The 17,812-nt window shown below is 46.3% G+C and overlaps 1 protein-coding gene across 1 annotated transcript; it reads right to left on the minus strand.

Annotated features, from left to right (window-relative positions):
- Window positions 1–15,653: 15,653 nt before the first annotated feature.
- atoh1a (atonal bHLH transcription factor 1a) lies at window positions 15,654–17,445 on the minus strand. The gene has a single exon (XM_049005292.1). The coding sequence runs from the start codon at window positions 17,293–17,295 to the stop codon at window positions 16,363–16,365; it is 933 nt and encodes a 310-aa protein (XP_048861249.1). The 5' UTR covers window positions 17,296–17,445; the 3' UTR covers window positions 15,654–16,362.
- Window positions 17,446–17,812: the final 367 nt, after the last annotated feature.

Below are 17,812 nucleotides of genomic sequence, written 5' to 3' on the forward strand. Positions count from 1 at the left end.
GTGTGAGGTGCAGTGGCATGGCCAGGTTCAGAAGCCTTATGGGCTGGGGGTACAAGAGCACAGTGTACATCCGGGTGTGAGGTGCAGTGGCATGGCCAGGTTCAGAAGCCTTATGACCTGGGGGTGCAAGAGCACAGTGTACATCCGGGTGTGAGGTGCAGTGGCATGGCCAGGTTCAGAAGCCTTATGGGCTGGGGGTGCAAGAGCACAGTGTACATCCGGGTGTGAGGTGCAGTGGCATGTGCAGGTTCAGAAGCCTTATGACCTGGGGGTAGAAACTCCTCCTAAGCCTCTCAGTCCATGATGATCCCGAGTCTCTTTCCTGATTTCAGAAGCTGTCATTGGGGTGGGATGTGTCCTTCATGATCCTGAAGGCCCTGCTCCTACATCTCTTGATGTAACTGTCCTGCAGAGATGGAAGGGCCGACCTGCAGCAGCGTTCTTTGCGATCCCGAACTCGGCTATTCCCTACACAGCTACGCCAATGCTCCATTCCTTTCACTGTCATTTACAGGCCGCTTGGCATTTAATTCATTTCCTCAGACTGTGAGGAATCTCCATAAGATCTGATGTGCGAATAGAGAGAGACCTTATCGCGGAGGGTGGCAGCGAAGGCCCCTGCATTCAGCCGGCACGTTCACCTCAGAAGAATGCGCTTGAAAGGGAAGGAATCGCTGTGTCTCTGCCTGGTTCTGAGAGTCGTGTTCTCAGATGCACAAAGGGGGGCAGATCCGATTGCAAAGGCCCATTTGAGTGGGGGGGGGGGGGGTCGCACTGTTTTCTAATGGTTTTGTTAGTTGTGACAGCGCTGACATCCAACACCTTGCAGGATTCGGAGCTGTAAAAGCCCTTGTTCTTGCGTGGGTAACCCAAAAATGGAGAGAAGGCCTGGGGACAGGAGACTGCCCCCCCCCCCGCCCCCCCACCCAGTGCTTCCTCACCCTCAGGGCCTTCATACAGCTTAAGTGGCTCAATGTGGCGCGATACATGCCAAATGTCACCCGCAACGAGGAGCATCGCCGACGCAGGGATGTCACACGAGGAACTGCCGTGACTTCAAACATTTACTGCACACATCATGCACAAGCACGCAAACTCTTTCTTCCTGTCCTTGTTGGGTGTCTGTGGCCAAAACCAGAGATACGGTGAAATTCAGCCAGAACCGACAACCAGAGTGAAAGACATCAGCCTTGATCATATGTGGAAATGTACCTTCTATAAGCAGGGAAAAGAAGACTGAATAAAACAATATGTTCACCAAATCACGCACAGAACAAGGCACAAGGATAGGTCACAGATTGTCTTACGATCAAGGTGAAGGACCAGGGAGTGGGAAAATCGACCAAGGAGCCAAATGGGACCCTACAGGCCATGGAAGCAGCACCTAGAGGGGGATGTATTAGGAGGTGAAGGGTATGTGGTGGGGCCTTGAAAAGTGGCTGCTGCATATAAGCTAAAGCTAAAAATGACGATTCCCTGGTCTCAGCCTGTGCATGGAGGACAGAGAAATGGGGCCAGAGGATGAGTATGGATATGGGGTAAGACAGAGCAGGTAGGGTAGAGTATGGATATGGAGTAAGACAGAGCATATAGGGCAGAGTATAGATAGGGTGTAAGACAGAGCAGGTAGGGTAGAGTATGGAAATGGGGTAAGACAGAGCAGTCAGGGCATAGTATGGATATGGGGTAAGACAGAGCAGATAGGATAGAGTATGGAAATGGGGTAAGACAGAGCAGGTAGGGCAGAGTATGGATTCTGGGTAAGACAGAGCAGTCAGGGCAGAGTATGGAAATGGGGTAAGACAGAATAGATAGGGCAGAGTATGGATATGAGGTAAGACAGAGCAGGTAGGGTAGAGTATGGAAATGGGGTAAGACAGAGCAGTCAGGGCATAGTATGGATATGGGGTAAGACAGAGCAGATAGGATAGAGTATGGAAATGGGGTAAGACAGAGCAGGTAGGGCAGAGTATGGATTCTGGGTAAGACAGAGCAGTCAGGGCAGAGTATGGAAATGGGGTAAGACAGAATAGATAGGGCAGAGTATGGATATGAGGTAAGACAGAGCAGGTAGGGCAGAGTATGGAAATGGGGTAAGACAGAATAGATAGGGCAGAGCATGGATATGAGGTAAGACAGAGCATGTAGGGTAGAGTATGGATATGGGGTAAGACAGAGCAGATAGGGCAGAGCATAGATATGGTGTAAGACAGAGCAGGTAGGGTAGAGTATGGAAATGGGGTAAGACAGAGCAGTCAGGGCATAGTATAGATATGGGGTAATACAGAGCAGATAGGATAGAGTATGGAAATGGGGTAAGACAGAGCAGGTAGGGCAGAGTATGGATATGGTGTAAGACAGAGCAGGTAGGGCAGAGTATGGAAATGGGGTAAGACAGAATAGATAGGGCAGAGTATGGATATGAGGTAAGACAGAGCAGGTAGGGCAGAGTATGGAAATGGGGTAAGACAGAGCAGGTAGGGCAGAGTATGGAAATGGGGTAAGACAGAGCAGTCAGGGCAGAGTATGGATATTGGGTAAGACAGAGCAGGTAGGGCAGAGTATGGAAATGGGGTAAGACAGAGCAGGTAGGGCAGAGTATGGATTCTGGGTAAGACAGAGTAGTCAGGGCATAGTATGGATATTGGGTAAGACAGAGCAGGTAGGGCAGAGTATGGATATGGGATAAGATGTGGCAGTAAGGCCAGAGTTTGGATAGGGGTTTTGATGGGGCAGTGAGTCCAGAGTATGGGTATGAAGTAAGATTGGGCAGGAAGAGCAGAGTATGGATATGGGGTAAGACAGAGCAGTGAGGGCAGAGTATGAATATGGGGTAAGATGGGGCAGTAAGGCCAGAGTATGGAGATGGGGAAAGACAGGGCAATGAGTCCAGGGCACGGGTGCGGCGGAGGAGGCGATGTGGGCTCAGACGGGGGCACTGGGGCCAGAGAGCAGACTCAGAAAGTCTATCCGCTGCATTAAGCTTCCCGGTGCTGCCAGGCCCCTTTCTACACTCCTCTTTCAGCGGACCCAGGGGAAGGTAACGCTGAGCCCGGCCCATTCTCCCAGCTACCTTTGATTTCCTATTAGGTTCCTCCCGCAGAGGGGAGCCTGGGCCGTCTCACGTTCAGCGGCAGGCCCGGTCCGGGACAAAAGGCTCAGCCCGGCCTGGATACTGGGCCTTTGTTGCTTGGACCGCTTGTTGACTTGTTTCTCTGCAGCTGAAATAAAAAGGAAACTCGTCACCATGTGCTGGACCCCGAAGTGCACACGTACAGCGAAGGGGTGCGGGGGTGGGGGCTCACAGATACCCCCATCCCTCCCAAAGGAGCCCCCCAAGCAGCAAGCAGGCCGGCAGACTCGAATTCTCCCGTGTTTTCTGTTCAAATAAGCTTGAAGGCTCATTAATTTATTTCTTGCACTCAGAAATAAATATAAAGAAAAGCACTTTGTTTGTCCATGATATATTTTTTTGGGACTCAAATGTACAAAGATTTTTATTTATATTACGTTCATTTATTCAGCAAGTACTAAAAATGAGGCAAATAACACAGTACAAACACAGGGGTTCCAGGCGCAGTCAACTGGCACAAGTGGATCTATGCAGCACCTCAAAGCGCACAAGCAAGACACAAGCGTGAGCAGCATCGGAGCCAGATCTACACAGCAATGGTCTAATAGCAACAGCAAAAGCATTCAGGGAAATAAGTAAGAATCGAACCGGTTAGTATACTAAAGGCAGAGTCAGCAGATTGCGTGTTCTATGATAATCACAGCCAAAGCAGATTACATGAGTATATTGCATTTTAGGGCATGACTTACGAGGCTGCCACGCTCAAGATTAATGCCAGAAAATGCCTTAATTTAACAGAAGCAGGCATGGGGAAGTGGCTGCTTTTTATATGTAAATACACTGTCAAAATAATGGGTACAGGCCTGACACAGTTTCGTACCCCAAGGTACTAACAATATAAATGTTTGCCCAATGGTACAAAAATGTTCCTCAGAGTCCATCTCTTTACTTTAACAGATACATTTACCTACAGCTAAGGGTACAATTGGCAGACCCTTGAGGGTACAGCCCCAACGACAAGTAATTGTACCCTCAAAGGTACAAGTTGGTACCTTTTTTTTCTGACAGTGTAGCTTGCTGGATGATGTCAAGGGGCTGAAGATAAAGTCGTTGTACCTTAAAAAATGAACGAAGCACAGATAGAGTGCAGCTCAGACACTGACAAAGCAGGACGACAATGCGATACACAATCTAATCTAGTTAGTCTGGATCATCTTACTTTTCCTAGCAGCTCACTAACCTTCCATGTTATCAACCCTGCAAATGTTAAACTCTCAGTCACCTATCATTAAAAAAATCGACGCGTTCTTGATTTCTACGGCAGACATTCCAGCTATTCAAACAAAAGAAATAGTTTAGAATTAGTTCAAAAGTCAAAACACACACTTTCACCGTGCTGTTGGATTTGCCCTCTCCAAGACTCCTCATGTGGATGTTGTCCATCCAAGCAGAGAAACTAGATCTGTTTAGAGATGTTACTCCAAGGCTCGAAGGCACCGTGGAGAGATTTGAATCTCCAGTGTCTAATCTGCGGCATAATAAGAAGCTTCCAGAACAGAATCACGGAAACAGCTACCTGTGATTGTGCCCACAGGTGGGATTAAGGCCCACAGTTTTCCTGGACAATAACAAACAAACCCAAGCTGTCCTTTCTGCAGCTCTTTCTCTGCCTTCCCTGAACCTAGTAGTCATAGAATTCCAATGGACGCTGCTATCTAACTGAGCTGAACAACCTAGGACTTTGTGTAATACCTGAAACCACTTTCAGATGGAGTTTCACCTGCGCAAAAAGATCACAGGCCGAAGCTTTACAAACTTTGTAAAGACAGAACCTCTATAGCATCTCTGTAGGAGGGAGTTATCTGGGCAACTGACCAAGAAACCCGGGGAACCAAGGTATGAGCAGGAGCTGTCATGCTAGATGTGTGAGATATCCTGTGTTTCTCTCTTTTTCGGTGTATATATGCTCCCTTCCTCAGGGGAAGGTTTTGCTGATCCTTAATTTCCCCCTTTGTCTCTCCCAGATCTGACATTAACCCGACACCTGCCCACGTGTGGGCTTGTCCTTCTCTGTCTGTGGTGCTGACGGGTGCTTGGTTGGGCTTTACTGTCATTGATTCATGTATTGACACCGCTCTCTCTGCAGGGCGGCGCCGGTGACTCAGGCATGATGCGGCAACTATCTGCCTCCTCTTGTGTAACAGCCACTGGAAATCATGCTTTCAAGGTCCGTCATCAAAGGTGCACCTGCAGCTGCCCTCCTGTGGATTACAATTCGTGTAACTCAAGCAAGGTCAGGTGTGCTACAGATTTAAGCCTGATTATAAACACAGAACACATTGAGGGTTATTATGGATACAAACACAGAAAACATTTAGCCTCACCTTGATTGGTTCTCCTTACTCAATTTCTCCAATCACATTTTTACCCATAATTCCTCAATTCTCTCTCCGGTATTGATTGGTCAGCCTGCTAAGTATTATAGCTTATTAATACTTATTAATATTTCTTATCTGTATCCCAGGATGTAGCACCTGTAAATGTGTGATTTGCGCTCTTAAGGAAACGACACATTCAAAATGCTCTCCTACTGAGACAGACCTGCACGTAAAACACGAATAACCAGAAAACCTTCAGCTATGCTCCACGAAGAGGACAGCTGCGTTTCACTGCGACCCGTGCCTGTGGTCACACTGTAATATTCACTCTCAAAGTGAATGAACAAATTACGGTAAATGACATCAAAAGTGCACAGCAACCCAGTTCTAATCAAAGCCAACTTTAGGCAAACATAGCTAACGGAAGATAAATACAGGACTTAAAATCATTGATAGTGCAGGTGGAGTGAGACGCCTGAGACAAACAGGAAGTGATGACTGTCCTCAAGGCGGCTGGAAGAGACATGAGACGAAAAACAAAACAATAGCCTGCCACTTGAGCTGAAATGGGAAACGCACCCCACTTAGTTAAGCAATTAGCTGAGCCTTTTCCTTCGCCGCAGTCCCAGCGGGGGGCATGGGTGGACCGTCGCTGCGGGGGAACTACTGTGTTCTTCGCAATGTTGTGATGTACTCAGATGTGGAGAACCCCCCCCCCCCCCCCCCACCCCACCCCACCCCGACAGCCTTTTCCGTCTCACTTTATCCCGTCCGTGCCCCCTGGGAATCTTCCACCTGCGTCAGACAATCCTCCAGAGATACACCTGAGTACCAAAGCCTGAGTTCCTCAGCTCGGCCTGTCCTGAACGTTGACTTTGGAGATAGTAACCTCCTCCCCTACACCCCCCCCCACCCCCAGTAGGCAGACACAAATGGGTCTGTGTCCTCTGACGCTTAAATAGAAGCAGTAATGCAGACCAAGGCTGCCTGTTGTGGTATGTACCTCAGAGGAGGTTACGCAACCTGCCACGGGCCACGTTCACGCGCCCATGTGACCCTCAGGGGCATCGGCAGTCCAACAGCGTTCCCCCCCCCCACCACCACCACCTCCAATTTACAGAACTGCTTTCCACAGCTTCCATTGTTGGGGGACTTTTCTCCGGGAGGTGAATAGGCATTTCTGGGGGGGAGCTGGGGGGGTCTAAAAGGGACCTGACATGTATCTCTAATTGGAAAGGGGAGGGATTACCAGGGCAAGGAGGAGGTGGAGAAGGGTGGGTGTGGGGATGGGGGAGTCAGGGGGAGATGGGGGGGGTGGAAAGTGATATCCTTGTCTTTTGCAGCTTGCCCTAGTCCGTCCTGCTCCACCCACGTGTTACCTGAGAGTGGGGGTCTCCTGGGAAATGCAGTGGAGGGGGAGCCTTTCAGTGGCCATGAAAAGCCAGGCGGAATAAAACACACAAAACTCCTACAATATACAGTATCCGTCCCCAGAGCATGGAGAGCAGCTGAAATATTATCTGCAGGGCCACTGTACAAAGGGCCCCAGCAGGCACTCACAGACGAAGGGATTCGCAGTATAGGCTGGGCGGGGACCCCTCACGCCTGCAGAGTCAGGGCCACCTCCCAGCAAGCACAAGTCCTCAGAATAAATGCATGGGGCAGTTCTAGAATGTTCTGCTGGAGCCACTGGCCACACCAGACTCAAATAACACCTTAAAAGAATGAGTCTGCAAGTAATGCTCATCGGTCCAGTCCTGCCATTGGAGAGACGTCCTCAGTACATGCCGGATGGTGACCTGCGGGACACGGCCGACTCAGAGCGAATAAACGCTAATTGAGAGGTTTCAGTGCATCCCTAGAAACCTGAGAAGTATCTTTGGAGGCTTTGGTGTGGAAAAGCACAGGGAATGATAGCTGCCATGAGACAGAAGACTGGGCTTAAGATCTCAAATGGAGCTTCAGATCGTACAGACACTGGGCTTTCACCAGCATGACTGGTGTGACGAGGGACCCGGAGGACAGACAACATCAGGAGGCACGATGGAGACATGTCTAAAGGAGCTTCCTGGCCATTTTCCCCACAGCCATAGGGCAGAGGCATGCTTATCATGGTCTTTTGGAGCTCCTAGGAGATCATGGATGACGTAGCAGCCATTCTAAGGCACTTTGTCCAAGAATATGTCAACTGCACCAGGCAACCCTTCAGAACATCATAAAGCACCTTCACAAACCTTAGCATGATCGCCTTCACCTAAAGGCTGCATGCGGCCAAATGTTCTGTAGACATCTAAGGTCCTTGCAGGGATGTGGTGGTCAAAAGGCATCAGTTCTGACGGAGGAACATGGCCTAGCAGTGGCCTGAGAAGGCAACTTGTTTTTTTTGGGGGGTGGCGGGGGTGTGTTATACCGTGGAGATGACAGCCTACATATTAGCTGAACCCATCTTCTCCAATGACCCCACTTGACCCTGTCTCCTTACCCCTAACCCCCCCCAGCCCCGCCTGGTGCCTACAGCTTCCATTCTGGAAGTGCTCTGACAAGTTTGAGGTGGGGGCTCTACTGCTGACGCCTCCCAATGGGCTTTCGCTCACGTTCTTTGGCTGTGGTGACATGCCGGCACTGCTACCTGTCAAAGGTAACCTAAGCCAGAGGAAGATGAATGCGGAGTCAAAGTGTAAATACCCCTAGAGTTAACACGCTCCCCACAGATGCACGTGCTATATATACACGCTACACACACACAGAGCACGCACACACACACACCCACACAACGCATATAAGCCAAGCTCAGAAAGCATTCAGTGTCAGGGTAATTGGTCTAAGCATTGTGTGCCTCTGAATGGACTGGATACCCAAGAAGGTTCATGTCGTTCCTGGTACACGAGCTTTGAAGGTGGCGGACACAAAAGGGCTGGCCACGGCGATTGCCCCGCCCACTGGCGCATGCTGGGGGTTGGGGGGGAGCGCATGGAGTCGCGTAATCAGCATGTCATGGCGCGGAACCCGGCCATACGGCTCAGAAATGCACGTGGCAAGGAGTGTGTGGTAAACCGCCACAAGTCTAGCCAGAGTCCCACCAGATACCTGCTGCAGGGACCAATCAGGCTGTGGCTTTATCAGACATTTCAGGGTATGGAGACCATGGACCAATCAGGCTGTAACTTTATCACACATTTCAAGGTATGGAGACCATGGACCAATCAGGCTGCGGCTTTATCACACATTTCAGGGTATGGAGACCATGGACCAATCAGACTGTGACTTTATCAGAGATTTCAGGGTATGGAGACCATGGACCAATCAGGCTGTAACTTTATCAGACATTTCATGGTATGGAGACCATGGACCAATCAGGCTGTAACTTTATCAGACATTTCGGGGTACGGAGACCATGGACCAATCAGGCTGTAACTTTATCAGACATTTCATGGTATGGAGACCATGGACCAATCAGGCTGTAACTTTATCAGACATTTCAGGGTACGGAGACCATGGACCAATCAGGCTGTAACTTTATCAGACATTTCAGGGTATGGAGACCATGGACCAATCAGGCTGTAACTTTATGACACATTTCATGGTATGGAGACCATGGACCAATCAGACTATCACTTTATCAGACATTTCATGGTATGGAGACCATGGACCAATCAGACTGTGACTTTATCAGACATTTCAGGGTATGGAGACCATGGACCAATCAGGCTGTAACTTTATCACACATTTCAGGGTATGGAGACCATGGACCAATCAGGCTGTGACTTTATCAGACATTTCAGGGTATGGAGACCATGGACCAATCAGGCTGTAACTTTATCACACATTTCAGGGTATGGAGACCATGGACCAATCAGGCTGTAACTTTATCACACATTTCAGGGTATGGAGACCATGGACCAATCAGACTGTGACTTTATCAGACATTTCAGGGTATGGAGACCACGGACCAATCAGACTGTGACTTTATCACACATTTCAGGGTATGGAGACCATGGACCAATCAGACTGTGACTTTATCAGACATTTCAGGGTATGGAGACCATGGACCAATCAGGCTGTAACTTTATCACACATTTCAGGTTATGGAGACCATGGGCCAATCAGACTGTGACTTTATCAGACATTTCAGGGTATAGAGACCATGGACCAATCAGGCTGTAACTTTATCACACATTTCAGGGTATGGAGACCATGGACCAATCAGGCTGTGACTTTATCACACATTTCAGGTTATGGAGACCATGGACCAATCAGACTGTGACTTTATCAGACATTTCAGGGTATAGAGACCATGGACCAATCAGGCTGTAACTTTATCACACATTTCAGGGTATGGAGACCATGGACCAATCAGGCTGTGACTTTATCAGACATTTCAGGGTATGGAGACCATGGACCAATCAGGCTGTGACTTTATCACTCATTTCATGGTATGGAGACCATGGACCAATGAGGCTGTGGCTTTATCAAGCAATTCAGGGTATGGAAACCATGGACCAATCAGGTTGTAACTTTATCACACATTTCAGCTTACTTTCCAATTTTTCTCATTCCTAGTTCAAATGGGGAATGAAATCTCCATTCAGACCTAAAGCATAGAACCTACAATGTCATATCAGCCAGGAAACATGAGCCGTCGACTTGATGCCCATCACGGGGCAGCAAAGGTACACCAAAGATGATGGAGCGAAACCGGTGACCGACGGTTACTCTCCCTTCCCCCAGCTGCCCTGAAGGGCTCTTGTGTACAAACATGGAATCACGTGACACACATAACATATTAAAAGCTAGATGCAGCCACCGGGAAGGACAGGGACGGAACTGTCGCTTGTGCCACGGTATCGGGTGAACTTGTTTTCTTTGATGTGTGAGCTAGACGTCCAATGGCAAAATGTGTCAAGTTGTTGTTGTTTTTTCCAAGGAAACTTGAGTCGGACTGTACCAAAGATGGGGGTGAGCGGTGACTTCTCTCCAGCCAGCCAGTGCAGACACAGTGGCACAGAGACTGCACTCGGGGAGTCCGCGCACCATTCATGCATTATTCATGACTCTTATTCATTGGATCAAGTGGCCGTTCCCATTGTTTTCCAGCCCTGCTTAGATAACCATCTTTTCAAAAAGAAAACAAAGGTTTACTCGCTTGGTATTGTACGCACAGGTGCACGCACACCCCTGCACAGGTACCATAGTCCATTGACCCTCCACATAAATATTTCATAAACAAACTTATAGGTGATCTCTCACCAGGAGCTCTGACAGGTGTTGTATGGCTTTCAGCTGCCCATAGGGGGCACTAGCGTGCTCTTGGGATCTGTTGCCCTGGTGGGAGTTAGACTTCCCGCTTGTCCTTCCTTACATCTTTGGTGGATCAGTCCTACAGGGTTATTAAGAGCAAGCTGAACACGTGTGTGAGTCATCCGTATCATCAGGTTGTGTGGCCTTTTACTCCACTCCACCCTCCTTCTCCCTCAATGCCCCCCCCATACCCTATACTCCTGCTTCTGTGAACACCCCCCCACAGAGCTTACCCCTCACCTCCATCCACAGCAGCTGGGAAATGCAGGCTATTTGGCCTTTGTACAGGAACCCCTAGAGAATCCTATCTTCTCTTGGCTTCTTGAATCCACAGCCCAGTCCCCCCCCCCCCCCCCCCCAAACTCATGAAAAATTCAGAGGCTTGGGGAGGGGGGCACAGAATATGCACGATTCAGTGTCAAACTTTTCATCTCTCCTCTTGTTCTTTTTTGCCGATTCATTTGTGTTGGGGGGAGGGGGACACGTGTAGCGGTAGTAACCCCCCCCCCCCCCCCCCAAGACAGCTCTACAGTATGTGTAATTCAGAAGTATAACTGTAGAGAACTTAATTGCATCTTTTCCATCTCCAGGGAATATTGCGATACAGTGACACTTTGTTTTCATTCTTACATTCGCCGAAGGTCTGTGACGTAAGCCTTCGTACGAATCACAACAAACAAGGTCCGTCATCTATCGTCTTCCTTCATAAACACATTAGCGTATTTCACTGGAGGCATTTAGCCAATTCACCTTTAATCATACAATCCAGGTACAGTAGCTGTTAATGTAAATATCTGCGCAGTGTATTTTTATGTAGTTATATTTCTAGACACCGAAGCACGCATCACTGTTAAGTTGATTGCATGAAAGTTTACGTCAGTTCGAGGCAGTAATAATATTATGACGACATTCCATCATTTTATTAAAAATAAACACCCAAAAAGGGTCTTAACTGGAGTGAAATGAGGTTGCTTTAAGTTCTTAAAAAAGAAAACGAATTAATGACATTTTATTTTTTAAATATTCATTTATTTGTTCACGTCTATATTACTTAGTGGAAGAAGCTGTGGATATCTCAAAGATCCATAAATATAGTTTTCCACAGCAAGCAAACGCCTACTGAAATTCTACACACAAACAAATAAATAATCTGAATAAATCGAAAAGATGACAACGTTTTCTTTGCCCTTTAAGCTCATTACAGAACATCTTCACAACCGCTCGCCTCAATTCACTGAATTAGAAATATCAGTATTGAAATGCCAGTGTAACAGTGCTAAAAGTGTCTGTTTTCATACAGTGAGTGGGGAGACGTTAGATAACAGCTGACGAGGACGAACCCTTACTACTCCATATGTCTTGCCATGTTTTATCGTTACGCCAGAAGGCGAAGCAAGCTTCTGCTTTTATTTTTCATACCGCCCTTTCTAAATATTTAATGAGAATGAAACATCCACTAATTTTTACGGGAGTCTTCGCAGATACTTGTTTGCTGTTAACTCTTGGGAAGATAAAGGCGATGCCACAGGTGTCGCGAGCCAGACAGCCAGCTAGACGCGGTCTTTCACTTACCCGGCTGGGTACCTGTTACGGGCACAAATTTCTGTGATTTCCTACCCGAGATACAAGTTGGAGAGGACAGAATATACAGAAAGAGACACTTTTATGTCTATTAAACTCGGTCAAATAAATAAATAAACAAATAAATAAATAAAATTAAGTGCTTTGTTGAGCAATGTTTTACAATAACGGTCCGGTGACCTACACGGCTAGTGAAGCTAAAATTAAGACGTGTCTCTGAAGTATCGTAGTGTTTATGAAGAAAACATTTTGCTTCGTTTTTATAACCACAGTCTAGTAATAACTAAATTATCGGTATCTAGTATATGTAAATTATCGGTGGTACTTGGTATCAAACGAGTTAGGCTATATTTGGTCAACCGCTTCGTCAGTCAGCCAATATGCTGCCACAATTATAAAATAATTTCCAGTTGGGTTACGTTTTGAAATGAGGAAAAAAATGAAACAACTTAGCATTTACCGATATTACTCATTGCATTGCACTCTATTTAATAGACCTGTAGGAATGTAAAGCAACGCAGCTCTTTCTTCTGTATTTTGCACGTAGGTTACCGGCGTGCTCGCTTCTTTGAGAGCGCGCGTCTGAGACAAAACCAGTTCTTCTAATTTACTTTAATCGAAACATTTGCTAAATTTAAGACCAATATTCTACAGAGTATTTGTGCTCGAAGTCTCGTCAAAATACATGACTTCGGGTATAATAACAACAACAACAATAATAATAATAATAATAATAATAATAATAATTGTTGTTGTAATAATAATAATAATAATAATAATGATAATAATAATAATTTTAAATCCTCGTCGTGAGATTGAAGACGAATTCACGTACACAGGGAAGAAATCTGAGAATTAAGCAAGTTGAGAGAGTCGCGTAAGTCGGGCAGGTGCGGACTGCTGGCTGCGGCGTTAGACAGATAAAGGCGGGGACGCATATCTGTAAATAATTAAAAAGACAAGGCGCTGCCCGCTGTTACCCGAGGCGCTCAGTGGCTGGTTAAAACTAAGGGGCGGGACAGCGGCGCCAGGTACACACAATCACTCTTATAAATAATTCCCCGTGTTTTTACTATCCAGCGCCTGAAATTAAACCGGACTAGTCCTTTGGAAATAAGCATACACAGGCCTATTAATTACACCAGAAGCACAAAAGTATCTGTGGCTCGTAACAGAAAATGATATGATAGGACGTGGCATATTTAGTTTTATTTGAGCACCAGTAATGCATTACATTAATTAAATGATGAAATTAATTTATTTAATTAACCAAATTAACCAGCTTGCACTCCAGTGCAATCTGACACGAAAATATTTTGTAACTAAATCCTGTCAGGTTAACCCTTTAGCATAATCAATAAATCACATTGTTTATTTTTATTTTTATATGACATATTAACATCGTCGTGAGACATGAAGTTAATATGTAATAGATGTTTTTAATAGTCTATTCTTTAGCAATAATACAATATATAAATTTCAAGATAAATTCAGCAGCGTTCTTGCACAATTAACTTTACATTTGTTATTTAGGCCTACTGTGTCTGGGACTCTAAAAAGAGATTGAAATGGGTTGCAATCTGCTGTGTGTATGTTTGTGTGTGACAGAGAGAGAGTGAGAGAGAGAGAGAGAGAGAGAGAGAGAGAGAGAGAGAGAGAGGGCGTGCATGCGCGTGAGAGCCCTAGAAAGGCTGGCAGGCTGACTGGGTCCAGAAGTATGTCCTGTGGGACGCGGCTCGCAGTGAGCACGGGGGACCGGGCGCTCACCAGCTGACAACGCGTGCTTCAATAAAGACACCCAACACCTCGGATAGCGTTCTTGCCAAGCTCCTTCTGCGGATATAGACTACACTCTCGTGACCACGATTTCTTACAACTTAGAAAGTCATTACTAATCATTTAGACTTGTTGCCGACAGAAAGCTCTATTTGGCTATAGAGAACTATGTTTAATAATGGCACTGAAAATAGTACAACGCAAAACTTGCTCGAATACCAATTGTTTGGTAATGACAATAGATGTCGCATCATCTCAGCGAGCACAGATGCTTATGTAACGCATGCAATCTATATATTCAGTTTTTTTTTTTTTCAAACTTAAAAAATAGTGGCGGGCGGAGCAACAGAACTGAACTTATTAAAAGCGCGAGAAGTTTGCAAAAGCGGCAGAGTCGCCGCTTGAAAAGGAGAAAAGGGCGAAAAGCTCCACCATATGGAAAGCGAGCGCTGCGGCGGGAAGCGACTCCAAGCAATCTTTGACTTTAATGAGATTAAATGAGAGCCGCAGTAATGACAGAAAGTGCCACTGAACGGCGACTTTCCACTTCATGTGCGTGATCTCAGTCGAAAAGCCATTACCGCGAGAGAGTTTTGAGTACATCTATCTATCTATCTATCTATCTATCTATCTATCTATCTATCTATCTATCTATCTATCTATCTATCTATCTATCTATCTATCTATCTATCTATCTATCTATCTATCTATCTATCTATCAGTTTATTTATTTATTTATTTGTCTGTCTGTCTGTGTATCTATCTATTTTAATGTATTGAAGATTTAGTTACGAATTCCTTGATTACCATAAAAATGAAAGATGCACACCCAGCTTAATTGCTTTGATGTATCTGGCACATTGACCGCTAATTCATCACAAATAACGACATTCCACAAGCAATCCTGCTTATATGCGTTTCACATTTTCCCCTGTGTCTTATATTATTATTTAGGCAAAAAAATAATAATAATGAATGAGTAAACAAACAAACAAACAAATAATAATAACAATAATGATAACTACGACGACGACAATAACAACAACAACAACAATAATAATAATAATAATAATAATAATAATAATTATTATTATTATTATTATTATTATGTGCTACGGATTAGGTGAGATATATTGCACGTTGCTCATACTTTGCTGCACGTGCCTATAAAAAAGACATGCAGAGTATGAAATTGCATCCAATGGCTTTTTTTACTTTGACTGACTGTTTAAAAACTGCAGCTTTTAACCCGCAATCAGTGGCTACGGTGTTCCTTTCAGGTCATACACTGCAGGAGAGCGCAGTATAGTCGGTCTAGTATATCATAGATGATGGCGAAGGTTATTTAACGATGAGAGTTCATGATATGTTACAAATGGCGAAGAACAGCAATCACGCCATTATGAGTATTTCAAAGCGACGTGTTAATGCCGCTTATAGTGTCAAATGTCGTCAATATGGTATTATTTTATTTATTGGGGCTGTAATAATAACAGTAATTGAGACTCAATAATAATCACAAAAATAAGACCGCTTGAGGACTTCAGTGATGTTTCTTTGCTCATTTATTCTAATAAATCAAAGGGAGCATAAATCAATGGCGAATTGGTAACCTTCAGCAAATGCAACATTAATGTAAAAAGGCAGAACAAAACCAACACAGAAATAAATACCTCCGTTGTTCCCAAGGAAAAGCAAGACACAAAAATTCTTTACAAATGAATAACAAAAAAACGAGAGAACTAATATCTACATTAAATATATGTATCAAATTGGCAGTAGTGTTTTTATAAGAATTCTCATTTTATAACGTTATAGTTTTTAGTTTCTCAAGCCTCTGGCTCTATGTAAAGTGCACGCGTTAACTTTAGAAGTACAGAGACAAAAATTAAAAATAATAATGATGGACAATGTAAGGCAATACGTAAGCATGTCACTGCGACCATGAACAGGTTCCGGCGACTTTTCTTGGAAGACAGCTTTTTGAACATGACATCTGAGAGCCCGTGGCAGTTTCGACATGGCAGAGCGATCTCCTCTATGCCATCGGCAGATGGACAATTGGCAGAACAGAATTACCAAACATAAACGATCAAAACCTATAAAAAAAATATGCGGTAACCCTCAAATACAAACGTGGGGACATGTAAGCGGCGACGTGAAACAGAGGGCATATATAAGCAGGCTAAAAAAAGAAAGAAAGAAACGCACGGATGACATAAAAGTCTGTCTGTCTGTTAGTGAGGGGCATCGGGGTTAGAAAGTGTGTTGGCTTGGGATCTTTAGTTCAGAGAGTTCGTCCTCGCTCTGTAGCTCCGCATGTGCCTCATCCGAATCACTGAAGTGTGAATGTGGGGAGAATTCTCCGTCGCTGCGGCTTGACCGAGGCGAGTCCTTGCTGCCCTCGGAACTGGACTTGAGTGTCCCCGAGGGACATAGCCCCTCCTGGCCAATCAGTGCTGTCAAGGCTCTGTCTTCGTAGGGGAATGGCATCGAGCTGAGGTGGACGGAGTATCCCGTCCCCGTTCCTCTCCGACAAGAAGAAGAGGACTGTCCTAAAGGATTGTCGGGTCCTTCGTAAGTTGTGGTGGACAAGACTTCACACTTTGGCGAATCCACCTTTCCTCCCGGACCCTGCAACAGGTCGGAGAGTGCGTTGATGTAGATTTGTGCCATCTGTAGAGTCTCGTACTTGGAGAGCTTCTTGTCGTTGTCGAAAGCTGGGATCACACTGCGGAGCTCGTCAAACGCATGATTTAACCCGTGCATCCGCCGCCTCTCCCGTGCATTCGCTGCCATTCGCCTTTGTTTTTGCACGACGTTGGCTGGTTTGCTGGATGGAGCTCTTTGTCGGGTCTCATCCGCTCCTCTAGACCCCTTGAGCCGACACAGTTCGCGCACCTTGACTGGGCTTTTGGTACTCTTCCTACAGCCCGATTCCTGACCAGCAGGAGGGGGGGACACGCCTTCCACGCTGGACCCGGGAGAGTGCAGCAGGTAGTCGGCGTGTGCCGCGCAGGTGCCAGGCTGCACGGGAGCCAGCCAGACGCGTGGGTCGCTGCTGTCCATGAGTGCCAGGTCGTGCGGGTACCCGCGCTGCTCCCCCCGCCCCAAACGCGCTTGCTGCCCGTCGAACACGGCCATCTCCTTTCCATCTTTGCCCCATTCCTCCACATGCATCCCTTCCATATTAAAAGCTTTAGTTTTGGTGGCTAGAAAGAACAAATGAAGTATATGGAAACTTTATACAAAAGTTAAAAAATAAATAAATAAAGTTGCTTTGCGATCCCGCAGCTCTCCCCTCACTCTCGCACCCTCTGCCTACGCCGGGTCGCGTGCAAGGCCGCTTCTCTGGTGTCTCGAGGCGCTGCGCCCCTTTAAAAAGCGGCACGCGCCGGGGAGCCCCCCTTCTCGCGCTGGTCGCGTGTCGCTTTGACCAATAAGAGCACTCGGGGCAGGCGCGTGCGGCCGGCCAATGAGAAAGCGCGCAGAGCCCGAGAGAGGTTATTATGCTCAGACTGTTTATGATAATGCAGCAGTTTAGGACTGTTTAACTGGGGTGTTATAGTTACAATGGCTCGTCCCACAGGACACACGCAGAGTGAAACTGGATGGCGAGGAACAAGGATAGACCGTAATTCGGTTTGTGGACCAGATGTGTATGCATACCCTTGGTCAGAGTCGAGAGTGGAACTTATACTGTTTT

This window comes from Brienomyrus brachyistius, chromosome 2 (assembly GCF_023856365.1).
Source record: "Brienomyrus brachyistius isolate T26 chromosome 2, BBRACH_0.4, whole genome shotgun sequence".
Lineage (NCBI taxonomy): Eukaryota > Metazoa > Chordata > Actinopteri > Osteoglossiformes > Mormyridae > Brienomyrus > Brienomyrus brachyistius.